Source organism: Podarcis bocagei (assembly GCF_964188305.1).
Source record: "Podarcis bocagei genome assembly, chromosome: 5".
Taxonomy (NCBI): Eukaryota; Metazoa; Chordata; class Lepidosauria; order Squamata; family Lacertidae; genus Podarcis; species Podarcis bocagei.
Genome location: NC_138129.1, coordinates 76,257,976 through 76,285,618, shown reverse-complemented (window position 1 = coordinate 76,285,618; position 27,643 = coordinate 76,257,976). Strand labels below are relative to the sequence as shown.

Below are 27,643 nucleotides of genomic sequence, written 5' to 3'. Positions count from 1 at the left end.
GAGTCCACTACACCCATGTTCTGTGGGCAAGAAACTCTTTGCCATTATATTGGAATGGATGAGTTGAAAAATGTTTATTCAGATGAAGAATCGGAAGTTCCTTAGTTTCTTAACTTTTCTTTCTTTCTTTCTTTCTTTCTTTCTTTTATTATTATTTTACTCAGATTAACGTTCCAGTTTGGACAGAAAAGATATCTGATAATAATCTTTGTATCTCTCTTTATAAAATCTAGTAAAAAAATTATTTTTAAAAAAGAGAGGAACTCTTTGCCAAGCAATGGAGATCAGAGGCAAATAAAAGCTGGATCCATGTGCCAGTTTCACATGACTACCACACCACCCACAAAGGTGCCTCAGGCTGTGTACAGAACAAATATTTAAAGCACATGACTTGACCCAAAGAAGATTAATGTAATTTAAATATTGGTGTTAATTGCATTAACTCTGCTTAGGTCTGTCTCTCAAGTTGCCCTTGCCCTGGGTCTGATTTCTGTTCAGGGTTAGGATGCCAGCTGTGGTAGGCCTTCTGAAACAGCTTGAGGATGCAGGAATCTGGCATGACTCATCCCTCACCCCCTTTCTCACCAGAGGGAAAAGTGAGTTTGTGCATATGTGTATGTTGGCTGATATATATATATATATATAGCCAGAAGCAACCAGCAGCCTGCATGGATCTCTGTCTGGTTTGAGTCCCTTTGCCATTTTTACCTCAACCTCCTAAGACAAGGTTACTATACTTAGTTTGTTAGCAGTGTATAGGTTACAATGCACCAGAATCTCTTAACTGCATGTATGTAATTGTCTTGTTGATTTGCAGCAATAAAATACTTTGCTTTGAACTATGCGGGCAAAGAGTTTTCTTCAACGTCAACTCTGAAACGCACCAACAGCAGAAAAGCACAAAGATCCCAAAGCTTTGCTGTGTTGTTCTGCTAGTTACGCTGGTATAGGTGCGATCTTAAAACGTTACCGAAGAATCCTGGACACTGTAGTTGGTTAAGGGTGCTGTGAATTGTGAGTAGCGTACCAGTTCCCAGGATTCTTTGGGGGAAGCCAAATAAGCCAACATGTGTAGGAGTGTACTTGTCTATCATAGGAACATGATGGATTCAATCCTGTAATTTGCATTAAAAAAATAAAAAAGTGTCCATGGAACAAATACCTCTCTTTGGGAAAGAAAAGACGAGCTTGTTAAAGCCTCAGTGACAAACTGGGCAATCAGTATAGGACACAATATACCGTATTTTTCACTCTATAAGACGCACTTTCCCCCTCCTAAAAAGTAAGGGGAAATGTGTGTGCGTCTTATGGAGCGAATGCAGGCGGGAGGCTCTGCTCAGCGCTCCCTTTAAAGAGCGTGTGGAGCGGGTGTGCGGCTCTTGGGGGCTTTTCCCCGAGAAGGGAGACGGGGAAAAGGCCCCAAGAGCCGCGCACACGCTCCATGCGCTCTTTAAAGGGAGCTCGGCTCTTGAGGGAACCTTCCTCCCGCTGCCAGGGAGACGCTGCACATGGCTATCCCAGAAGCCAGAACAGCAAGAGGCTATCCCAGAAGCCAGATCCCTCTGCTGTTCTGGCTTGTGGGATTCAGAATAATTTTTTTGTTTTCCTCCTTATGGTCTGGTGCGTCTTATAGAGTGAAAAATACGGTGGATTTTAACCTCTGGGGGGAAAACTCTGGAAAAGTGACTTGAAGTTTACAGCATGCTATTCTTTGAAGGAGAACTACCTGAAAATGATTCACAGATGGTATTTAACTCTGAGTAGGCTTGCTAAGACGTATAAGTCTGAATCAGATTAAGTGCTGGAGATGCAAAGAGGTGGAGGGGACGTTCTTTCATATGTGGTGGACTTGTAAAAGGGTAAAAGTACTGGGAAATTATCCAAAATGAATTGGGGGAAAAATGTTTAAGAGTACTTTCCCCAAAAAAACAGAGTCCTTTCTGTTGGGGATAATTCAGACTGAAATTCCCAGGTGTTAAAAAAAAGGTTATTTCTGTGTGCTATTACTGTGGCCTGTGTTTTGTTAGCCCAAAAATGGAAAACGAGCTAGGTCCTAACTAAAGAAGAATGGCAACTTAAATGGACAGAATATGCACAACTCGCAGACTTAACATGTAGAATAAGAGAACAAGAAGAGCATACATGTAAACTACAGTGTAAACAACTTTTGATGGATGCAGTAACGGAATACTGAGTAGTATAGTTTTTGTAAAATATGCAGGGATTTATGATATGTAAAATGAACCATGGAAAGAGAAGAAGGGAAGTCACTGATATCTTAAGGATGTAAAATGAGTATTTTAAATTGCAAAACAGAAAATTTAATAAAATATATATATAAAGGTAAAGGTGCTCCTGCCCGTACGTGCCAGTTGTGTCCAACTCTAGGGTTGTGCGCCCATCTCACTTAAGAGGCCGGGGGCCAGCGCTGTCCGGAGACACTTCCGGGTCACGTGGCCAGCGTGACTAAGCTGCATCTGGCGAGGCAGCACCAGCGCAGCACACAGAAACGCCGTTTACCTTCCCGCTAGAAAGCGGTACCTATTTATCTACTTGCACTTAAGGGTGCTTTCGAACTGCTAGGTGGGCAGGAGCTGGGACCGAACAATGGGAGCTCCCCCCGTGGCAGAGATTCGAACCACCCTAGGCACTGAGGTTTTACCCACAGCGCCACCCGCGTCCCAGAAAAAATATATATATAAAGACTCAAATACCTCTGAATCAAACTCTGGATAAGCACGTCCAGTTAAAGAAGCTGTCTTGATGTCAACGTGGTGACTGTCACTAATGCAGAGATAGGCATCGTCACCACCACCCTGCAAATAACGTCAAAGAGATTATTAAATGGCATTTCCAGGGCAGGCAGCTCCCCGTGTCTGCACAGACCCTGGCTACACAGCCAAGACAAATGTAGCTTCATGAAAGCCTATCCAGCACTGGCTCACCATTTAAGGACACATTCACTGAAGTTCCTATTTTAACAACCCCAGGACTAGAGTCAATTCAGCTTTAACTTGCACAAGTAGTAAGGGGCTGCAAACTCTGGTAGCGACATGATGCAAGCCCCTAGGTCCTAGGAGTTTGGGAGCACATGCAAAAATGAGCTCTCAGGATCTGTGCTACCACCAATACAAGAATAGCACGTCGGAAAACTTTATTTGCCACTCTTGTAAAATGCCCTTCATTCAAGCAAATCCCTGGGTGCTATACAAAACAAAATCGATTTGATAAAGTATGTTATCAATGAAATGTGCTCTGTACATCTCATACTTATTCAGTACTGGTGTAAGCAGTCATGCAGTTGGAAATGTATATATGCCCTGGATACTCATGGAAGGGAACTTGTAGCTAATTGCAGCTCCCTCGCTCAAGTATATTCTGGCTTTTTATGGTTCATTCTTATTTCCAGAAGACTATGCAAATTCCCCAGATTGGCAGTAGGATCCGAATGGAAAATGATGTCTACGAACCATCCACTGGTCATGAGACAGTGCAAATGCAATATAGCCATCGCTAGGACCACTCATTTCCACCACAATCAAATCGACATGGTCTCGTTTGAAAGACAGAAAGAAGCAGTCGCGGGCTCCAGGATCACAGTCGGAAGGGTTTCTCACACAGAATTTGTTGCTGCCACAGTCCGATGCACTGAACTAAGGGAGACAAGAAGCCAAATTACATTACCTAGTAGATCACTACTTGAGAAATGGCTGACGTTCTGGAAAATGCACTCGCACTGTTGCAGGATTTTAACGGGAAACTGTTTCCCACAACCTCAGATTTCTACCCAGCAATTACAGTTAGTTTCTCTGGCCATTATTAAGCTGCAAGCCTCAAATCAACATCGTTCAAACTTTGTAATTTTGGGTGCACACTACAATCCCACTCTTGTCTTAGTCAGGCAGCTCTGTTAATTGCTCGAAACTTTGCATTAGCAGGAGTATAATTAAAGGCTTTCTGAATCATACCAAACTGCTCCAGATAATTACACAAGCTCTGTAAAGATTAAAAAGGAGGTCCCTATGGATTTTAATGAGGAGAAAGAATGAAATACTGTCTGTTCATTTTGCAGGAGGCCAAGTGCAAAAAAAACCAAACTACAGCAAATAATCATTTAAAGAGGTTACCCTAAAGTTCAGTATTGGAGGCAACAAGATTCATCTAAGTTTTTGAAATGGCGGGAATGATGGTTAATACAGTACTTGACAAGAGACAAGAAGACTGAAAGGAAATCTAATCTATAGCTGCTACCCAAAAAGGCGAACAAGATTCAATAGAAACCAGATGACTGATGCAATCGATTCATGAAGAGGATTAAAAGTGTGGTTTCGTGGTTTGAAAATCTGTGTAAAGGCTGGCATCTATTTCTGCACTTGCGTTTGAGCCAAGGATTAGGCATCGAACAGGGGAAAACGCTGAGCCTTAGGCATAAGACTCCAGATCACCTTGAGCCCCATTTGTCATGAAGATTCTTAACGCAAGAAATCTTATCAGCCAATACATAATTCGTGTGACCAAGATGTGACAAGGCCTAGTCATATTACCCACTCCTTCCAGTGACACATGTCCACCACCAGGAGTGGGAGGACATGCAGTTTGAACAAAATTATAGCCCTGGAAGCACATCTAGTGAGGAGTTATGGTGCATTCTGGCACCATGCACCAAGATGCAGATAGATATCTGGAGATATAAAAGTCATCTGGCTATGGTGGTTTGGAGCCAATCCATGCATTCCTTAGCACACGCCAGTCAGTCAGCTGAGAAGGCTGATGCAAAGTGTAGTTGGGGCTATCCTTCAGCATGGGTCCAAGGGGCACTTATAGGGCTGCCATACGTCTGGGATTTCCTGGACATTATTGGGATTTCAAAGGCGGAAGTGACGTTCGGGGGGAATTTCCAGAAAGTGGCGGCTTTTCCTGGATCTTCGGCAAGTAAACCGAGAAATCGTGGGGGGTTTGCGTTTTCGACAACTTTGGGGTCTTCCTAAAAAATGCTTTTGGGGTATCCTGGTTTTTACTTTTGGAAATATAGCAACCCTAGACACTTAGTGAGAGGGGAGTGTGTGACTGGATGCCCCAACTCTTTTTCAGGCTGCAATCTTCCCTGATGAAGTCACATTTCACTAAAATCCAAACAGCTTTGTCCACAAACTCAGCGCTACTTACTGGTTGGGTTAGATGAGAAACAGGCAGAGAAGTTCCAACAGTCACCTCAGTCACCACAGGTGTTGCCAAGGTTGGTATATTGGGCTGGGAGATTGTAGGACCTGGAATTTTTACCCAAAATACTCTAAATTTTTCTACAACAGTGACTCTGCAAACAAGACAAAAGCGAGATTTGAACCAAAATTGTGTACTGTTCTCTTCCGCATAGAACAAGTCCTTTCTGAAATCCAAAACAGACGTTTTGGGCCAGCTTTCTTTAACCTGATGCCCTCAAGATGTTGTTGGGGGTCCATTTCCATCTGTCCCAGCCACCATGACCAATGGTCAGGCATGACAGCAGTTGTCTGCAGTGCCCCAAGTTGGGGAAGACTGCTACATATTTATTCAGGTGTTAAGTTACCAGGAAATAATCTCTGACCTTATACCATTGCAAGAGAGTAATGGTTGCCACCAGTCATGGTGGTGTGGGCCTGTCACCCAGAGTTTCAAATTGGTGGAGAAGATAGCAGGTGTTTAGTTGGACAATGGAGAAGGATGTGCACACCGAAGACTTGGTTGGTACATTTCCCTGCAAATATTAGCAAGCTCTGTGTGTCAAACAGCCTCCACCATCCAAATGCTTTGGACTACAGCTCCCATCAGCCCCAACCATTGTGGTCCTGCTGGCTGGGCTTGATGAGAACTGTAGCTCAAAGCATCTAGACAGCACCAAGTTGGTGAAGGCTGCTGCAGAAAATCAAAACAAGGTCACAAGCTTGTCATGCAGAGGTTTCAACTAGCCTTGCCACACAGACAGGGAAACCCATCACCAATGGGCTTCATCCTCTGCAAAAGCAAATAAAAACATTGAATAAGTGGAGGTGAGCCATCTCTTAACATCTGAAACATGACAGCTTTCAGGAAAGAGAAGTCTAAAATAAATATTTTGAAAGCCACAGGAATATAGATGCAACAGTGGTTTTGGTGATACAACAGTAATGTTATTTTTTAAAGTCATATTTATATTGATTTCCTTTTAGAGAATATTAGAAGCAGGCTTTTAAAAGAGGGAAGCCCTGTACTCAGAACAGAAATATGTTCAAGACTTATAGGAACATAGGAAGTTGCTATTAAAAAGGTCAAGGTAAAGGACCCCCAGTCAAAGGGAACTATGGGGTGTGGGGCTCATCTCGCTTTCAGGCCAAGGGAGCCAGCGTTTGTCCACAGACAGCTTTCTGGGTCATGTGGCCAGCATGACTAAACCGCTTCTGGTGCACTGAGACACCGGGACAGAAACCAGAGCGCACGGAAACGCCGTTTACATTCCCGCCACAGTGGTATCTATTTATCTACTTGCACTGGCATGCTTTCGAACTGCTAGGTTGGCAGGAGATAGAGCAACAGGAGCTCACCCTGTCATGAGGATTTGAACTGCCAACCTTCTGATTGGCAAGCCCAAGAGGCTCAGTAGTTTAGACCACAGCGCCACCCGTTGCTATATACAGAGTCAGGTCATTGTTGTCTATGTTAGCTGACAGCAGCTCTCTTAAGATTTCAGACAGGTTTCTCTCTTAGCCCTACCTGGGGATTTTTTATATTATAGAGCACCTTGTGCTCTCCAGATGAAGGGTGCTACAAAAATTAGAAGAGGAAGAGGAGGTGGAGGAGGAGGAGGAGGAGGAGGAGGAGGAGGAGGAGGAGGAGGAAGAAGAAGAAGAAGAAGAAGAAGAAGAAGAAGAAGAAGAAGAAGAATAAGAATTGAACTGAGGACCTGCTACATACAAAGGAGATGATCTCCTACTGAGTCACATCTTCTTCATAGCAGTATTGCCATTTTTGTATACAGTGGTACCTCGGGTTAAGCACTTAATTCTTTCCGGAGGTCCGTTCTTAACCTGAAACTGTTCTTAACCTGAAGCTCCACTTTAGCTAATGGGGCCTCCTGCTGCCACCATGCTACCGGAGCACAATTTCTGTTCTTATCCTGAAGCAAAGTTCTTAACCCAAGGTAATATTTCTGGGTTAGCAGAGTCTGTGACCTGAAGCGTATGTAACCCGAGGTACCACTGTATAAGTTTTGAAAGGAGACTAACCTAAGAACACTCGGTCAGAAGATTCCAGCTATAGCTGAATTTGTCTTTATTATTCATACTTACAGAAATTGTATTCTCTTTGGTGCATCTCTAGGAGCAATCCAATAAGCATCTAGATGGCTTTTCTTGGATTTACTTGTATGGCTGACAGCTGAATTCTGTAACAAACAAATGCCCCATTTAAGCATTACCAGTGAGATAATGCAAACTACTCCGTTCATGAATCATCTAAATGATTAAAGCAGTCTACCACAAGTTGCATTTTAATATTTGGCTTGTATCGTAGGCTTATGAACATCGCATACTAAAGAGGTCATGAAGCTCAGTATGGATTAGAAGAAAAATATTTCTCTGCCAACACTAACTGCTACCAATGGCAGGAGAAAAATCTAGGTGTGATCATCTGGGGATCTTTATAATCCAAGCAAGATTTGAACCAAAGTTTCCCCACATCTAGCCATGACATCAGAGTAGAGTCACATGAATTTTAATTCATAGTACATTCACATAAGCTCAGTTCAGGCTTGGGGTTGATCTGCATACGTGTCTTACGAAATGATGAAAATAATGATTATTATAATGATTACTTAGTGGTCAAGGCATATGCCAGTTACCCCAGGAAGCTCCATGTTAGAAAAAGTTTGAAAACAATTTTGGAAGCAGTTTCTGGAACACCTTCTGAAAAAGGAAACCTAGAAATTTGTTGTTTTGGTTTTTTAATACATTTGTAACAAGATGGGCTGCTGTGCTATATATATTACAAAGGAGAAGTGACTTTGCTCTGAGGTCCACTAAGTTAATCTAGTTACATATGCTATGGGAAAGACAAACTAAAAGCTAAGTTTAAAAATTGCCGTCTAGCAGCAACCATTAATGCGCTTTCACATGGATAGCCCAGCAGGGGGAGTCCTAACATTTAATTGTTGCCAGTAAAGGAGAACATTCATCCCAAGCCAAACTTCTGCCAGTTTCATTTATAAATCTTAAAAGAAAAAGAAAAGGGTATTTTCATGCTCATACAATTTATTTCTCCTATGCCGTGCCATGCCAAGCAGATGCAGGCGGGGAAAAGTAGCAACAGCATATTCTGCTGCTGGGAGGACCTAATCCACTTGGAACTAATAGAGAAACCTGCTTGCCAAAGCCATCTGGAAGATGCAGGGACTCTTACCTTAACACGCCCACAGGTGAGGACCTGAGATCTTTTCCTGTCAGCTAGGGCAAAGGAGCCAATGGAAGGCCCCTCCAGGTTCTCAGCACTGCGGGCTTGTAGAAAAAATCCTTCAAACACAGGTCCAGACAAACTAACTGAAACCAGGAGAACGAGGGAAGAGATGGCTATTAATAAGCTCTAGTTATGTCGCCAGCACCTACCTGTTTCCAGGAAAGGGAGGAGCTGGGCGTACCTTTCTCCCTACCTGCTGTTAAGAACTGTGAGCTACTAGTCTAAGATTCCTTGTAAACGTTTCAGTACCTCATGTTCTTGTAACCTCCAGACTAGACTACTGCAATGCACTCTGCATGGGGCTTCCCTTGAAGGTGCAACTGATGCAGAAGCCAGGTTTGTTGGCGGGGCACAGCTTACCTAGTACCTTCCGAGCCCAAATCAAGATGTTTAAATTAGGATTTAAAGCCCTAAATGACTTGGCCTCCAAGTATACGAAAGCGTGCCTCCTTCTCTATAGAACCAGCACAGGCATCAGCTGAGGGAGCCGTGTTGGTAGTTCTGCTGCTGCAAGTGGTTTTCTTGGGGCTACTACTGACACCTTCTGGTAAGAAATATAATAATTATGAAAAACAACAGCCAGGCCACTGGATGCCTCCTGAGGCCCACATCACCACCAGTCCTCTGTCCCTGCCTCTGTCTCCTCATGTCTACTCTGTCTCCTCTGCCCACTATAAACAAGGCCAAGCGCAAGAGGAAGGAGCAGCTGCAGCCTCTAAAAAAAGTAAAAAGGTAAAGGGCCCCTGGATGGTTAAGTCCACTCAAAGGCAACTATGGGGCTGAAGCGCTCATCTCGCTTTCAGGCTGATGGAGCCGGTGTTTGTCCACAGACAGCTTTCCGGGTCATGTGGCCAGCATGGCTAAACCGCCTCTGGCACGATGGAAGCCAGAGCACATGGAAACACCATTTAGCTTCCCGTGACTGCATTACCTATTTATCTACTTGCACTGGTGTGCTTTCAAACTGCTAGATTGGCAGGAGCTGGGACAGAGCAATGGGAGCTCACTCCGTTGTGGGGATTCGAACCGCCAACCTTCCGATTGGCAAGCCCAAGAGGCTCAGTGGTTTAGACCACAGCACCACCCACGTCCTGCTGCAGCCTCTATATACCTTGCTCTCTCCGCCTAACAGTGGTGTGGATTAGTCCCTGACCAGGGCCGGATTTAGGTTTGATGAGGTCCTAAGCTACTGAAGGTAATGGGGCCCTTTATATGTCCAGCTGTCCTTTGTCAGAAACAATTTGTTGCTGTTTTTGTGTTGAATATATGCTATATGGTAATTTATGGACCTAACAGATATCCAGATATCTAACCAGTGATATTTTAGGGAGCAGACTAGCAGGCGGGGCCCATTACTTACATCATAGGAGCCTACACAACACAAAACACTGTTGCTGTATGTAGGTTTTATTTTGTTTTTTATCTTATATTTTGGAAATGTACATCCAGTTTTTTTCTTTACATTTTTTTGGGGGGGGGGGCCAAGCTATATAGCCATACCTCAGGTTACAGACGCTTCAGGCTGCGTTTTTTCAGGTTACAGACCGCTGAAACCCGGAAGACCAGAACGGGTTACTTCCAGGTTTCGGCGATTGTGCATGCGCAGAAGCGCTAAATTGCACTATGCGCATGCGCAGAAGCACCAAATTGCAACCCAAGCGTGCGCAGATGTGCAGACGTGGGTTGCGAACACTGCGGGTTGCGAACGTGCATCCCACATGGATCAAGTTCGCAACCCAAGCATCCACTGTAGCTTGTTTAGCTTATACAGTGGAACCTCGGGTTAAGAACTTAATTCGTTCTAGAGGTCCGTTCTTAACCTGAAACTGTTCTTAAGCTGAGGTACCACTTTAGCTAATGGGGCCTCCCTCTGTCACAGCGCCCCCTCCACACGATTTCTGTTCTCATCCTGAAGCAAAGTTCTTAACCTGAGGTACTATTTCTGGGTTAGCGGAATCTGTAACCTGAAGTGTCTGTAACCCAAGGTACCACTGTACGTAAATCCGGCACTGGCCCTGACGCAGAAGGAAATCAAATAGGCAAGAATGACACTGGCAAGGGGATGGGACTGGGGGCACTTCACTGAAGGGCCCCACCAAACCTGGAGCACCGCACCAAGTATCTGAAGAAGGTGGTGGCAGCAATCACAGAAGTGTTATGTCCTTCTTGCTGCAGACGGTAGCGAGACAAGAAGATCACAGTACCTTTCACGCGGTCCCCTGGCTTGAACTCCGTCACATTTACTTCAACGGTGTGCTTCGGGAAGCGCTGAGGCAAAGAGTGTCCATGTAGCGGCATCATAGTCTTGCACGCCTCTGTTACTTTGCCATTTGGGAAGCCGGTTGATGGGCCAGAAAGGCAGGCGAGGACCCAGAGCATCAAAGCTACTCCAGGAGACTCCATCTACAGAAAAGGAACAAAGCTTTAGTCCCCCAGAAACATTTCCAAAAGCAGCAGATTTATTTTTTAAAAGCCATGACTGGGAGAAACAGGCCATTGCTTTGCATCCCTCCCCTCTTTAAAGGAAGGAGCTTCGCCCAGCTACATTACCAGATCTTTTTCTAGAGACTATTTCTGCATCTTTGTGTGTCTTCACAACAGCTCTGCGAGGTAGGTTGGGCTGAGGAGGCGAGCTTCATGGCAGAGCTGGGATTTGAACCCAGGTCTCCAGAGTTACTCTAGACACTACACTACACTGACTCTTCAATTCCTTTGCCCACCATCCTCCCACACTTTCAAGATTTAGAGACCTAAAGTGGCTGTTTTCTTTAGTTGCCTGTAATAATTTTGAAAAGGTACAGGCGCTGCATGTGTTTTGAGTTGCATTATCTCCTCTGCCTATTAGCTATACTCCAAAGGAAGATCTGTTCTCATTTCCATTTTAATTTAATTTTGAAAGACAATCCATTATTCATCCAAATATCCAGATACTAAGCCAGTGCATCAGAACCCAAATTTCATGTGAATCTATTCCAGTGAGTGATGCCACGGTTACTGAAATTTATATTTCAGAGCATGGATAATTTTTAAACCAACTATTGTTTACTATTGGGGGGGGGGGGAGTTGGAAGCAGGTTTGTTGTACAAGAGCACCAAATCCTGAATATGTACAACTTGAAAATGCTGGTATGTGATGGAATTCCATCCACAAAACAGAGACAATTCGGATGCGACCATTAAGCGCTATTTTTTCTCCACTCCCACTACTGATAATTATGTCATGCAGAATGTAGACTGAACAGACTAAAAGTGTCACCTATAAATCCTTTTCTCCAAGCCCTTTCAGAGGTAATGCAATGGCATGGAATGTTCACACACATTTCAACTGCTGAGCAAGAGTATCAGCGACGAAATCCCTTCAGAGCTTCTTCTATACACAGTGAGGGACATGAACTTTTGGGCAGAAAAAGGCTTACACATAATGCAGGAATGGGAAATGGGTTTTTTTAGCTGTTCTTATTTTATCTGTGAGCTGCCCTGAGTCCCTGTCAGGGGGGAAAGGCAGAGTATAAATAAATATATAATAATTATAATAATATTTTGGCAAGAAAGGATACTAAACAGGTAAACAGGTTTAGAACAGGAGAGCCGGGTGAGGAAAATATCTGAGGAAACTAAGAACAAGGAGCTAAGATGCCCTGGGCTGTGGGCTGAGAAACAGAGGGGCTTCTAAACTGCTGTTGTGCACTTGCAATTCTATTACTGCACCAGTAATTAGTGCAGTACTTTGCACACTCCGAACTTCTGGCAAAAGGTTATTCCACTTAGAAAAGTAAATGCGGCAGTCTCTTTGCCTTCGTTCAAGATCCCATTGGCTGGTCTGCAGCCCTAAGCTCAAGGACTGCGGAGAACAATTTCAGAAAAATTTAGATAGAAGTACCAACTCATACCTAAGGAAACAAAGACATCATCGGTCAGGATACTTAGTCCAATGGAGTCGAGACATAAATATGGAGAGGAGTCAACGCTTCTTAGCTTTGAAGATTAGACTCCTGCCCTAGCAATTGCTCCTCCCAAGGCATATGGCGTTCAGGATAACAGCAAACAACTGTCTGACAAGCAAACCGTATCCAACTTGCCTTAAGAGACCCAAAATGAAAGCCAATCTCACAGTGTCTTGCAGCATCAGTGATACACCAGGAACTGAAGCTTTGTAAGCATCCAGCCTTTTAATATTAGCAATTGTTTCACACTCCTTGTTGAGCAATTCATCTCTTTCATTAGCAGGGAAAAGGTGACATGGTCTGTGACTACCATTCGGCCATTTAGCTGAAATTGTCACAAATTAATGAAACATAAAGGTAAAGGTAAAGGTACCCGTGACCATTAGGTCCAGTCGCAGAGGACTCTGGGGTTGTGTGCTCATCACACTCTATAGGCCGAGGGAGCCGGCGTTTGTCCGCAGACAGCTTCCGGATCATGTGGCCAGCATGACAAAGCTGCTTCTGGCAAACCAGAGCAGCGCATGGAAACGCTGTTTACCTTCCGCCGGAGCGGTACCTATTTACAGTGGTACCTCGGGTTACATACGCTTCAGGTTACAGACTCCACTAACCCAGAAATAGTACCTCAGGTTAAGAACTTTGCTTCAGGATGAGAACAGAAATCGTGCTCTGGCGGTGCAGCAACAGCAGGAGGCCCCATTAGCTAAAGTGGTGCTTCAGGTTAAGAACAGTTTCAGGTTAAGAACAGACCCCCGAAACAAATTAAGTACTTAACCCGAGGTACCACTGTATCTACTTGCACTTTGAGGTGCTTTCGACCTGCTAGGTGGGCAGGAGCTGGGACTGAGCAATGGGAGCTCACCCCGGCGTGGGGATTTGAACCGCCGACCTTCCGATTGGCAAGCCCTAGGCACTGTGGTTTAGATCACAGCGCCACCCACATCCCATTAATGAAACATAGATGGGCTGAATTTGATGTGCAGGCTTCATAAACTGTACTTGACCTTGGTTATCATTGGCCGTGGTGCAGCTAAGGCTGGACCTCAAAGCCAAGGACAGGATCCTTGAGCCCTGTGGGGCGGGGGGCAAATGACCCCAGAGAGCAGCTGATGGTGGGAGATCAGTGAAAACCTCAGTATATGCACCTGGGCCAGAATGGTCACATGACCCACCATGATCGTCCCTGGTCACCACAGCAGCCACTCTTCCCTCGTATTTTTAAATACAACTTTATAGTCAGGAAGCAGCCACTTAGGCCTCAGCTGCACTGTACATTTGAAGCATTATTTAAACAGCCTTGACTTCCCCCCAAAGAATCCTGGGAGCTGTAGTTTGTTAAGGGTGCTGAGAGTTGTTAGGAGACTCCCCCTGTTCACAGAACTGTAATTCACAGAGGCATTTAACAATCAATCCCTATTCATAGGAACTCTGTAAATCGTAGCTTCGTGGGTAGCAGTACCCTTAACAAACAACAGTCCCAGGATCCTTTGAGGGAAGCCATGACTGTTTAAAGTAACATTGTACTTCTTTAAATGTATAGGGCAGATGCATTAGGAATGCTTGTTTTATTATTTTTATGCTTAAAAAAAATCTCTTCTACAACAGAATGGTACGTATTCCCAACTAAATATATTTCAGATCGGAAAAGCAGAAGCAAACTCACTCTCTGCCCCCACCCCCCGAAGTAGTGATATGATTCACACAAGTTTAAAATGCAAAACTGCACATGCTCAGGGATATTCCTTTTTTATTTTCTTTTTTATCAGGACTAGCAAACTTTTGTTTTCCTTTGGTATATCAGGGATGTAGAACCAGTTGCAAAAGCATGGAATGGTGGCAGAGGGTAAAAGGGGAATGTTAATGTGCTGTCTAAAATACAGTGGTACCTCGGGTTACATACGCTTCAGGTTACAGACTCTGCTAACCCAGAAATATTACCTCGGGTTAAGAACTTTGCTTCAGGATGAGAACAGAAATCGTGCTGCGGTGGCGCAGCTACAGCGGGAGGCCCCATTAGCTAAAGTGGTGCTTCAGGTTAAGAACAGTTTCAGGTTAAGAACGGACCTCCGGAACGAATTAAGTACATAACCAGAGGTACCACTGTACACACAAAAAGACATGGCCATCTAAAATACACACAAACCATTAAGTCCATGGACTAAAGTTACCAAGCTGCATCACTGGTTGATAGCCGTGAGGTAATTATTTTTCTCCCTTACACAGAGACGCTCTTGTTCAAAACACAGATACAAACAGTCAAGCTTAGTTTCACATTTAATCTTTCCAAAAGATTTGTGAAAAGATGAATGGACTCACATTTTCGTGGCAAAAGACAGCCATTAATGTGAAAAACTATGTGTCACATAAATCATCAGGGTGGAAAAACAAAGTCACTTGGGAGACAAGGCTTAGGAATTCCCCATGCGGGGAAGAGTGTCAGCAAGGAAGCAAACCACTTACAACTGGTCCTGAAGAAGAAATTAAGAGAAGCTATGGGTCGCATTCAACTAACCTTTCCTCAAGGTAGATCCATTGAAATGAATGGACCCAACTTAGTCATGGACATTAATTTCAATGGGTTGACCCTGAATAAAAGTTAGTTGAATGCAAGCCCACACTGGCTTAGATAAGAATATCAACTTGGAGGTAGAAAGACAACGCATGATAGCCAAGGCTGTGTCCACATTCCCATCAACAGCACACTCACTGTGTTTCCCGTGCTGAGTTTTAAAAACATGTTCACATGACGTGATCTAACATGCATATGCATCCTGTACTTTGTTATAAGGTGCTACAGTTTCATGCATTGTTTCAAGCTTTTCCTAATTCACCTATAGCTGGGGTGTGAACTCCTTTGCATAGGGTAAAGATATCCCCATCATTTCAACGCCTTCTGGTGTGTGTACACAACCAGAGAGTCATGTCGATGTGGACAGCTAGGGCACTCTAAGTAAACTGACCACATCCTTAGAAGGAATGAACAATAACAGAAGTTTAACTATCACTTTAAAAATTACCATGTGATAGTCTAATACAGTGGTACCTCGGGTTACATACGCCTCAGGTTACATATCCTTCAGCTTACAGACTCCCCTAACCCAGAAATATTACCTCGGGTTAAGAACTTTGCTTCAGGATGAGAACAGAAATCGTGCAGCGGCGGCGCAGCTACAGCGGGAGGCCCCATTAGCAAAAGTGGTGCTTCAGGTTAAGAACAGTTTAAGGTTAAGAACAGACCTCCAGAACGAATTAAGTTCTTAACCCAAGGTACCACTGTAACTGCACAAATTCACATTCACAGAACTGCAGCAAGGACCTTGGCATGGGTTTCAACAGCAGGGTCCTTTCCCATCATCTAAGTAGTAACTTAAATCTAGACAGAATCCTAGGGACCTGCTTTGACACACAAAAAAGTATAGTCACTTGAGTTCATTGATGGCATTTGCAAGAGGAAATCCCATACCTATCTTGGTTCTCTCATCTATGCAAGATTTTTGCTTGAATGCCCTGAATGTGCCAGCATTAAATGCTTAATTAAAGGAGAACTGCCTTTAGAATAAACCTTTTCGTTCTACTACAAAAGAAAGAAAAGAATGGCATAATTGTAAGGAACGCTAAGCAACAGTGTGCTATGAATGAATGAATGAATGAATGAATGAATGAATGAATGGTAACACATTAAGAATGTTAAATAATGCTGTCATTTGTTTGCTACCAACAAATCCAGACTATTCAGTTATTGCAACACCAAGATGACCAGTTTGGACTTTGCAAACTAAGCTCCATACTCAAGGCTAAGCCACAGCAGAGTTTGACACCTGATAAGCTTGTGTAGAAACTAACAGGAGACAGTATTAGCTGAGCCTTTTAGAAACTTGGATCTAACTGAAAGTGGACCAGAAAATTATTGTACAGAGGTACACACACACACACACACACCACAAGAAGTGCATCAGTTTGTATTCAGGTTCAGCCTTCCAAGTTATGATTTACTGAGACCCAAACATTCATGGCCATTAAATCACAGTAACTATGAAATGCAAGGCTGTTAGTAGAGGTCTAGTGTTTCATTTATCCATCCACTGCATTCATATGCCTACCTTCCTCAAAGGATCTGAGTGCTGTGTATGGGTGCCTCCAGATTGTCAGTATTTTGCAGGACAGATATAAATTGCATACCAGAACTGCAGGTTTGCACAGCTTTTATTTTCCAGAGCCCGAGTGCAACAAATCCAGTTTATAAAAGGCATCTGTGGTTTGAAAAATGCATTGAAAACCCAGAGTTTCCAGTGGAATATTGTCCAACAAGCTAGATTAAAAGCCATTAATAAGATCAGCTCAGTAAATAAATAGCAGGGGGAAAGCTAAGTTTTAGCAATTACCTAGTCTATCCACATGTGACACCTAGGACAGGAAAGATTTAGAAAGCATTTGCAACCCAGAAAGTTCTCACAATGAGATTTTTCCAGCTATACAGCTGCAGTACTAAGCACGCTTGCCTCAGAGTAAGTACCGGTACTTCCTTCTGAGTAAATATGCAGTCACACTGTGAAAGGAGTAGCACATTCTACAAAGGTTTAGGAAAGATGTTTGGTGAAGCACAGAGATGTGATTTCTTACATTTGTGTTTTCATTCCAGACTTTCACCAGGTCATCTGTTTGATCTTTGGTCCCTTGCCATCAATGGGGTTTAACTGCCTGTATCTATGAACAGTCCCTTAAGGTCTTCACAGTCAGACATTTTGACAAGTTGTACACATGGTGCACATATTTTCTCCTCACTCGGTGCCAGAACTCACCATGAATAGCTCCCTCGTTCTCTTATAATGACAATGGTGCCCACCTGAGAGGTGCCGGAACGGAGTTCTGGCAAGTTCTGGCTGGGAAAAAGTCCTGTCCCCACCCATCCAACTACAGTGAAGAATTTGGGAGAATCTCACCATGTTGTGAAATATAGACAGCTTTGATTTGCCAGTTTGAGAAGCCAATTGTTTCAGTAACCACTTCCATCATGATTCATCTTTCCTATGACCTTCTCCGGGAACTTCTGCTTAAGAAACTTCCTACATTTTGGTGGCTGTTTTTAGAAAGGTTTGAAATTGCCACCACACTGTTTGACTTCTACGTATCTGGCCAAGATAATTTAATGTTTCTCACTGCTCAAGTGCACCCCTCAACTTACAAACTATGGTGTGTTTCATGCAAATACTTTACATGTGTTTAAATATATATATATGGTATGTAAGAATGTTAATAATTGTAACCACTGGTTTTGTTACAATAAGTCACAAGAAAATCGCAAACATATCCAGCAAATTACTATGTATCATATACTATCTTACTAATGAACCCAATAGCAAACAATTTAATGTATGTTGCCTCGATCCGTACACCATTATTCTTTCTTGTTTCACAATAAATGGGATTTTAGCCATATTGATACATAACTTCCCAGAAGCCATGATATCTTGTTAACATGTTGCTTTCTATTGAAAGAGGATACAAGTTCATATTTCCCTAACCCTGTTGTTGTCACACTATATTCCAGGAAACCCTCAGATAATCATAAGATGATCTGTAAAAGGAAAACAAACGTCCCCGCAAGGTTTGTTCCCGACTCCTGATCTTGCCTTGTGACAAACAACTGCAGGGAAATGTTGGGGTGTCCTCCAAGGTTCACCCTCATTTTACACAAATGAAGCAGCCTGACAGGCCAACCAATGTCTTTCCTAACCCAAGCGCAAACCCAACAACACACAGGAACTAGAATCCTCCTTGGAGCTCTGGAGTTCCTTGATTTACCTGTCAGTACAGAAAGGACTCCCTGAAGGTAGGAAGTTTGAAAACCATGGATCTAGTGAGCACATGTTTTCTTCCCACTGTCAAGTGCCCTCTCCTAGAGGTAAAGGTACCCCTGACCATTAAGTCCAGTCATGGACGACTCTGGGGTTGCACGCTCATCTCGCTCTAGAGGCCAAGGGAGCCGGCGTCTGTCTGCAGACAGCTTCCAGGTCATGACTAAGCCACTTCTGGCGAACCAGAGCAGCACACGGAAACGCCTTTTACCTTCCTGCTGGAGTGGTACCTATTTATCTACTTGTACTTGACATGCTTTCGAACTGCTAGGTGATATAATAATAATAATAATAATGGGCAGGAGCTGGGACTGAACAACGGGAGCTCACCCCGTCGCAGGGATTCGAACTGCCGACCTTCCGATCAGCAAGCCCTATATTGGTACACACCACTCTAATCTCTGCTGAGCAGCAGCAAGATTCAGGGAAGTTCCAAACACTCCGTTGAGAATTCAGAGGCTGTAGCTTTTTAAGATATATGGTTCATTTTACACCTGGATCTACATGGAGACGAATAGAGTTCACAGCATTGCATCTCCAGAGTGTCTCTCCTTGTTCCTCTCATAGCTTCGGCAAGCTTAAGTCCAGAGCAGCCAGCTATGCTCCCCAGTCTTTGGGTTGCAGCCTCTACAGTCAGAAACTGTCTTTGTTCTCCCTTCTTGTTCCCAGCACACCTTGCTAAGACCCAAGCCCACACTTTTCCTGTCACCTAGCATGCACACCCCATCACCTTGGCAACCTCTGTCTGCCCAGGCCCAAAGATTCCCCCTCAACACGGGCCATCAACACCTTTTGTCACATTAAAGACTTGGCTTATTCCTTGCTAGTTGTACGCAGATGTCTGGACTTGTGATCCTAAACTGAACAAAACAGTGCTTGGCTTAGTTTTAATTAACTAAACTTTGTGTACTTCGTGAATTTGCGAGTTGGCTAAAATTCTAGCTCTTTACTGACCCTAGAGATTATGGAGACAAACTCTCTAACATTACTTCCATGAAAATGGGGACATCCTATTCAATAATGATAACGATAATATTATTTATACGCCGCCCATCTGACTGGGCTGCCCCAGTCATTCCAGGTGGCTTCCAACATATATAAAAACATAGCTCAACATTTTTTAAAACTTCCTTGTATAGGACTGCCTTCAGATGTCTTCTAAAGGTTGTACGGTTACTTATCTCCTTGGCTCCGGGGCTGCATAACTCCATACCCTCCAACATCTGCTGAAAATAGGGACACCCTACAGAAAAGAGGGACATTCTGGGATCAAATCAGAAACTAGGATGGCTTCTGTAAATCTAGGATTGTCCCTGGAAAATAGGGACACTGGGAGAGTCTGTGGATAGTCTGCCCCTCCCACAAACTCATAACATCAAATATACCCACCCACAACTTTGAATATTTGGTTACATTAGCACAAACGGCACTGAAACAAAGGCAACAAAGTTTATAGATACAGAATCCGATCAAGTAAGAACTTTTATATTTAAGAGCTCCTTCAACTTTTCCTTAATTAACATAACCAATCTCTGCAATATATATTGGGATTTTTTTTAGAAAAAGAAGAAGACAAGGGTGAGAGAAGGCACAGGTTTGGCAAAGCCATCGAGCACACAGCCAGCCACAAAGTCCCCTCTTATAGGCTTCACACTGAACACAGTGTCTTAAACACAGCATAGACGCCCAAGATGCACACGCACACACCCTCTTAAGAAAGCAATTCATAAGACACCTGTTTCTTACCTTAAGGAACACGCTGCTCGTGCGGCATAAACGGAGCTGCTAGGTTTCCCCCTTTTACCCAAACAGGTTTTTTTCTTTTTTTTAAAGGGTGGGCATTTCTCTGGCAAGCAAGTCGTTCCGACTCCCTGCTGTGAGCATGGAGGCTGCAGTGAAGAAACGCGCTCTTATCTTGCAGGAGCCTCTTCCTGCTTTCAGACAAGCTGTATCGCATCTCTCAGGCGTGGGTGGAGCCAAGCAAAGTTAAGGCGAAAGCAAACTCGTCCTTGAAGCAGCTCTGGGGAAGAATTGGGTGGGTGGGTGAAAGCGCCGCTGGACTCAATGAGACTTACTTTTTCAGATCAAGGAAGAATACATAGACTCAAGCTGCTGGGCTCCTTTCATAGATACATCTGGGAGTGAACCCCAAGGGACACATCGAAGCTTGTGGGATCCACTTCCAAGTAACTGAACTTTAGTCCCTCCTGCAGCTCCTCCAAGTGTCCCTATTTTCCATGGTTTTACAGAAACCCTTCCAGTTTCTGATTTGATCCCAAAATGTCTCACTTTTCCTTAGGACATCCCCATTTTCATCATGGAAATGTTGGAGGATATGGAGTTATGTGACCCCGCAGCCAAGGAGATAAGTAACTATGCAGCCTTTAGAAGACATCTGAAGTATAGGGAAGTTTTGTAATGTTTTATGTTTTATTATGTCTGTATATATGTTGGAAGCCACTCAGATTGGCTGGGGCAACCCAAACAGATGGGTGGGATATATTATTATTATTATTATTATTATTATTATTATTATTATTATTATTCAATAGGACATTCCTATTTTCATCAGAGAAATGTTGGAAAGTATGAGTCCTGCTGAGAATAAGCACCCAGTTTTACAGCTGCCTTTTAACCAAATAATGAAGAGGCCCTGATCCTGCACTCACTTACTGCTAAAAGTCATTTGAAATCAACTAGACATCCTTAAGCACATTTGGCTTAGGATCATCTCCTTGCCTTGCTGCCACCTCAACTCCCTCCCCTCCACCTCACAATACCTTAAAACCCTCCAAGAGAGAGAAAACCAGAACAATTTCATAAATTGGTCAATGTTCAATCCATTCATAAAGTTCAGAATCTTTTTTTAACAGCAACAAAAAAAATGTGTGCGGCACTACATGCTTCTTAAGTATTTACAGAGCAAGGGCAGCAGAGACAACCCATTTTACTAGCATTTTTCCCTTTAACCCCTCAAACACTCATTTGGAGTCATTGGAACAGCTGCAAATACTTCTATTTCCAAGTCCTATTTACCTCTGCTCAGGATCAGGGAACAAAGTCCTGATATTGCCTCTTTCCTCCATTTGCTGACCTGTTCCTTTAGCTATTTGCTTGCACAAAGTTTGTCCAGAGGTTAATGAGCCCTATTTATTGAGCATTCGTTCTGATTTGGTGGCAATGGAGGTTATAAGACTTCCTGCGAATCAGCTGCGTTTCTCTGTTGCAAAACTGCATTTCTATGGGTCTCAAACAGGAGAGTGAGAAAGTGTCTCTCTGAAAGTATGCCTTGGCAGACTGCATGTTTTTAGCCGAGTTAATGTTAGCACTGGGTGGAGGAAGGTGGGCATTTGCTAGAAAAAAATCAAAGGATGGTGGTTTATCCTTCTCTTGCCTGCTAGTATCCCTTTAAGACTGTTGTTACTCTCATTGGATGAACCGAGCTGAAGGGAAGTGGTCAGAGAACGGGATATGGAGGGGACATGGTGGGCAAGGGAAAAACTAAGCCCCCTCCTGCTCTTCAAATCCTCTCACCCGCATTCATGTTATTAGTTTTACCTCATAATGAGTAGCTGTCAGCTGAGATGACAAGAGAACAGACTGCTTGGGAGAAGAGAGTGCTTGGAAAATCTTGGTAATTCTCCATGCGCTGCTTATCTGCTCATCTTATTATGGCTGGTGGCAGTTATTGCTTCAACCTCCCCCTGAACAGAAAGGCCAGAGAGTGGCTTAAAGCAAATCACCAACCCAGACCACCTGAGGCTCTTTTTTGTGTCCCTTCACCATGAGAGGTCCAAAGGGTAGCAACACGAGAACAGGCCTTTTCTGCAGTGGCTCCGCGTTTGTGGTATGCTCTCCCGAGAGAGGCTCTCCTGGTGCCTTCATTGCATATCTTTAGGCACCAGGCAAAGTCTTTCTTATTCTCCCAGGACTTTGGCTAATTAAACAATATATGGCCTTTTAAAGGGGAGGCATTATTGGTTTTGTTAGTTATTATTTTTGTGTTTTTATATTGTAAACTGCTCTGTGATTTTCAGATGAAGAGCATTAAACAGATTTAATTAATAATTATGATGATGATGATGATGATAACAACAACAGCAATAATAATACTGTAATGATGGTGAGCATGATAACTATGTACCAATAAGAAATGGAGCAGTATGTCTGCACCCAAACCATTGCAGATGCAAGCAGTACTGAAAGCGAAATTGCTTATAAATATCATCAGGAGCAAAAAAAATCACAATAAAAGCTGCCTTCTTCTTGTCACTTAGGCTGATCACAATTCCCCATCTCTTCTCTCTGGCGAAAATGAGGGGAAAGCCATGCCAGTTTCACCAGTACCTTCTGATTTCTTTCAATGTCTCCTGAAAGTCCTGTTTCAGGGATGCTGGAAGAATTTCCACCCCTTTTTTCCTGTCCCTTTGGGTTTCCTTCAACACTGTGTGTGCACCAGCATGTGTGGTGTGCCAAGTACTACTTTCAATCTTACTGGAGCACAGAGAGGGTGGTGAAGTAAATGGCTGTGAGGTGAGATGCAAGGATACCTCTGTTAGTATATTGATGTTCCATTTCAGCTAAACAGATGCGTGGAGCTGTTGTATGTCACATGTCTGTTTACATTCCAGCACAGCTTGCTGGGAACTTCCATTTGTGTATAGCTTTTGCTTTTGCTTCCTGCTCTTGGACATGAAAGAGAGCAGACATGTTTTCTTTGTCCTGAACTATGCTGAATAAACTGCTTGTAAATATGCTTTACATATGCCTCTGTCCGCCACTTCTGTTGCGTGTTATTCACTTTGCTGGTTAAGGCGTGCTCAAGTTTCTGAAGGCTTCTGAAGCTCTGAGTTGCTGTTTGATGCTGTTCCAAAGGACCGGAGTTCACCCGGCTGCTGGCCAGTGGGCTGGAGCCAGCTGGGGGCCTGCGATTTGCCCCCGTTCCCTTGGACACATCGCAACAACCCCTAGGTCTACATCCAAATCTAGTTTCAGCAGAGTTTATCGAGCCAGCTTTGGGTAGCCAGTCGAGTTAATGTCCTCTTCTGCACTAGCTGGAGCAGTTGTAGTGACATTTACAGTAAAAGTATCATTGGCAGACAGGGAAGGGCTTCCTGGTGATAATTAAAACATTTCAAAATACAGCCAACAAAACCAGTTTTATCAGTTTTCAGCTCCACCAGGAGGCATCCTTTGTAAGGATACTGGGCTTTGATTGCCTAATTCAAACCAAACCACACGGCTCAATCTCTTTAATTCCCACTTCATGCCTTCCAAGTGTCCTGATTTTCCAGGCACAGTCCCGGAATTACAGAAGCCATCCCAGTTTCCAATTTTGTCCCGGTTTTCCTTTTTCCTCCCCTCTGTATCTCAGAAAAGTATTAAAAGTGGTGTGTGGGGATTTGGGTGTACATGCAGAAATGGAGTCTGTTTACATGAAAAATAAAATCCCTAAACCAAATGAAGGAGATGTTGAAGCTGGGATATGGAGCCCTTCCTATAATTTTGAAGGAAAAGGCGTACCTGTTAATTTGCTCTGAGAATCCACATCTTTGCATTGTTTCCTGGAGAAACGCACAATGTTGGTAAGCTATCCATTCAGGAACTCATTTTATTGTTCTAGCCATGGCAGGCATAACCCGGTATGGAGAGCATCCTTGTGGCAACTATAATGTGTGCTCCAGTCTGGTAATATTTCTCCAGCTGCTTGTAACTTCCAACCTTTGCACCTGGCAAAGTGATCAATAGGAATTACGTCCCTGTGCAGCAGAGGCCTATTGATCTCCATAAAACTTCAGCAAATGCTGAAGTTGTGAGCTAGATTATGTTCATCCCAGCATGTAGGTAAACTCAAAGCTTACATTTCAGGGTTATAGATGGTGCAGAAGGCAGACTAGGTAATGTAATATTTTGTGGGACACAAAGACATCATTAGAAAAATTGATTCCATTTTGATTTTGTTACCGTCTTGAGAGCTGTAACACAGAGACACTCAAAACATTTAAGTTAAGCAAATCTCTCGGCATATTTGCAAAGCACACTGTTGCGCTTAACAGCTTGTGAAGAACCTTGTCCATTTTAACTAATGGTGTTCTGTTGCGCCAGAAGCGGTTTAGTCATGCTGGTCACATGACCCGGAAAGCTGCGTGCAGACAAATGCCAGATCCCTCTGCCTGAAAAGCGAAGATGAGTGCTGCACCCCATAACAGCCTTTGACTGGACTTAACTGTCCAGAGGTCATTTACAATGAATGGAGTATGGATATTGAGAATGCAAATCAGATACTGTGTAATTTCTATCCAGTCTTCTTTTTAATTATATCTTCCAGAAGCCTAGAATTTTAGCAGTACACAGAACTGTAATTATGCTCTGCAATGACCTATCTCATTATGTAGGTACTGGAAAATAGATATACCACAAATCCCAAACAATATCAGATTGCTAAGTCTGCTCAAGCTCATTTTATTTATGAACCTTCAAGACCCTAGGAGCTGCATATAACATGTACCAAAATGCAATATAAAACAAGTCCTTATTTTTCAATGAAGCCAGTCAACAGAAATAAAAAGGAATAAGCGAATAGATGCAAGATGAGGATAAGATAGGAAATCAAACACATTTGGAACTAGAATAAAGTTTTGGCCTGTTCCAGAAGGCTTTTCTTATGTCCTTATTGGGGCGAAAGCATGGTTTACAAATATCCTGTTCAAAGCCATGGCATCGCTGCTGCATACAAAAGTAATTGCTGCTGTTGTTTTTCTGATCCTGGAAAAAAGCTGTGATCTTCCTGCTGTACTGTTCATGTGAGGGGGGCAGTCATATGAGCAGTTAGTTGCACTTACAATAACCTAAGGAGGAATTCAGCATAGCGCTAAACAGATTGCTCCATTAGCCACTACTGCAGCAAGATCGAATGCAGGAGAAGTGATGCAGGGCACCAATGCAGCTCTTTGCCAAGCATGCAAGGGACCCTAGGTATGCCTCTGACTAGAACTAGAACTAGAGCCAATGGGGTCTAGTGGTTACTCGAGTATCAATCTAGGACACTGGTGGCCAAATCCCCACTTGGCCATGAAGCTCACTGGGTGACCCTGACTCTTAGGACTAAGCTACATTAGTAATATATATATATATATATATATATATATATATATATATATATATATATGCGTTATAACACTGTGACACCTGGTGGCGCTGTAGAGCTGAACGCTATGAAATTTTCCATTGTGAGCTTTATTATTATTATTATTATTATTATTATTATTATTATTATTTATTTGTAGCCCGCCCATCTGGCTGGGTTTTCCCCAGCCACTCCGGGCGGCTTCCACAGAGACCAAAAATACACTAAGATGTCACACATTAAAAACTTCCCTGAACAGGGCTGCCTTAAGATGTCTTCTGAATGTCAGGTAGTTGTTTATCTCTTTGACATCTGATGGGAGGGCGTTCCACAGGGCGGGCGCCACTACCGAGAAGGCCCTCTGCCTGGTTCCCTGTAGCTTTGCTTCTCACAATGAGGGAACCGCCAGAAGGCCCTCAGTGCTGGACCTCAGCGTCCGGGCAGAACGATGGGGGTGGAGACACTCCTACAACGTTTCCCCCCCCCCAGAGCATTTTCAGAGCGGTTTTTTATAGCTGTGTAGATGCAGCCTTAGCCTAACCTATTTCACATGGTTGTTGTGACAATAAAACATAGGAGGAAAGGAGGGAAAGTGGGATGTAGATGTTGTAAATAAGGTCATAAAATGGGTCAACGGCAGCTGTTGTTGTTGTTGCTGTTGTTGTTGTCTGCCTCGATTGACAATGGAGTGCCCCTCTAGGGGTGAAGAGGTGACCTCTTCAGGCTGCAAGCCTGGGCAGTGTGAATGGAGGTCCCGGGTTACACAGATGACAAGACCCCCTCTCAGCCTCACTGATGTGGTCCAAAGAAGCAGAGTAATATGTTTGGCAACAGCTTGGCTGCAGGAGTTGCCAGGAGTTGCCCGCAAGGCAGAGGAGGTGCCTTGCACAGTATGAGTGTCACAAAGCTAAAGGATGGAGAAAGGACCTAGCATAACTTTTTGTCCTTTTTTAAAACAACAACAACAACGTAGTATCATCCATTTTAATATCTGCACATGCTTGACTGGTATAATGTACAAATTAATATAAACACTGTACTGTACCTGAATTCTCCAGTTGGCATTTCCCCCCCTTTTTGCATAGGCTTGCAGCTGAACTTTTATCCTTAGTGTCAAAGTCCTTTAAGTTGAAATGTTACCTGAGCAAAAATAAACCTGTTTTCATGAAATGCAAACCACCTACTTCTTTGCAGTAAATATATAGCGCTGTTGTGCGAATCCTTCTGTGCACATAGTTTCTGAAAAATGCCAGGGGAGCGAATTCTGTGCAGCAAGCGCTCAGTTAGAAAGAAATTTTGGAGCGCATCCCCACTCATTACGGCACAAAGTGCCACTGTTTTTTTTTCTGAGTAAACTGTCACAGCACAGTAGCAAGTGCTGTGCATTTTGAAACTCGCGAATGACCTGTTTTAATTAGAGGCGATGGGAACTGGACTGCATGCTGACTAAATGGATGCCCCGGGAACTCTGCGGATGCCATGTTGTGTGGCCAGACTAATAAGGCATTCAACTGCCCGAGTCAAAGGACAAGAGGTTGCTCCCTCCCCCATTCCAGAAACTGACTGGACTTGCAGCTGGAATCTTATTTTAAGGTTGGCATTTGGACAGAGACTTCTGTTGCCCTTGAAGACAGCAGGGTAGCTTTGGGGATAAAGGGCAGGCCCCAGTGGAACATATAACCCCAGCATCGGCTGCCTGAGGTGGCTGCCACAGGAGACCTAGTAGCAGAACAGGCTCCGGAGCCTCTCCATTCCTTGCTTTGTGTGCTGTGCTCCAAAACAGTGCTACTGAGCAAGGTAGGTCAGAAATCAGGGGTCCTGCAACCCTTCAAGCCTTTCCACCTATCCCTTTTCGCAGGCTACTTGTCCTCCTCGGCCACACACCCTTTTTCCAGGCCACACCCCTCACCAGCTCTGTTTCGCCTCTCCCCCTCGATGGTTTTTGCCTGGCTGGTATTTGCCCTTGAACTCGTTTTGATAGTGTCAGTTTCTTGCCTGGATGGAGAATAGAGAGGGGTGTGCGAGTGTGTGTGGAAACCAGCCTACCACGCAGATGTAATATTTGCATTCAGTGCTCGACGTGCTTTTGCCACTGGCCCTACTCACCTCTGGCATGAGGCCCTTGAAAGGTTGCCCAGATGAGAATGTGGCCCTTCGGTTTCTCACATTAGAGAACGGGAAGGATGCCTAGGGGCTTATAGCAGGGCGAGAGGGTCATTGCTGCCTATGCGATAGGAGCTCATGGATTGTGGGTG

General features: G+C 43.8%; 1 protein-coding gene across 3 annotated transcripts in view; it reads right to left on the bottom strand.

Annotated features, from left to right (window-relative positions):
• LOC308586887 (ferric-chelate reductase 1-like) overlaps nucleotides 1-27,643 on the bottom strand; it is a 40,034-nt gene extending 12,391 nt beyond the window's left edge. The window contains exons 1-8 of one of the 3 annotated variants that reach the window (XM_081194040.1): nucleotides 27,495-27,643; nucleotides 27,298-27,383; nucleotides 10,668-10,866; nucleotides 8,410-8,546; nucleotides 7,302-7,396; nucleotides 5,167-5,314; nucleotides 3,471-3,653; nucleotides 2,715-2,816 (exon numbers count right to left, since the gene is read on the bottom strand). In XM_081194040.1, the coding sequence (XP_081050166.1) occupies nucleotides 2,715-2,816; nucleotides 3,471-3,653; nucleotides 5,167-5,314; nucleotides 7,302-7,396; nucleotides 8,410-8,546; nucleotides 10,668-10,866 (864 nt within the window). In that variant the 5' untranslated portion in view covers nucleotides 27,298-27,383; nucleotides 27,495-27,643. Of the gene's footprint in view, nucleotides 1-2,714; nucleotides 2,817-3,470; nucleotides 3,654-5,166; nucleotides 5,315-7,301; nucleotides 7,397-8,409; nucleotides 8,547-10,667; nucleotides 10,867-12,353; nucleotides 12,415-20,008; nucleotides 20,183-27,297; nucleotides 27,384-27,494 lie in introns of those variants that run through there. The other 2 variants (XM_081194039.1, XM_081194041.1) reach the window with 2 other exon arrangements.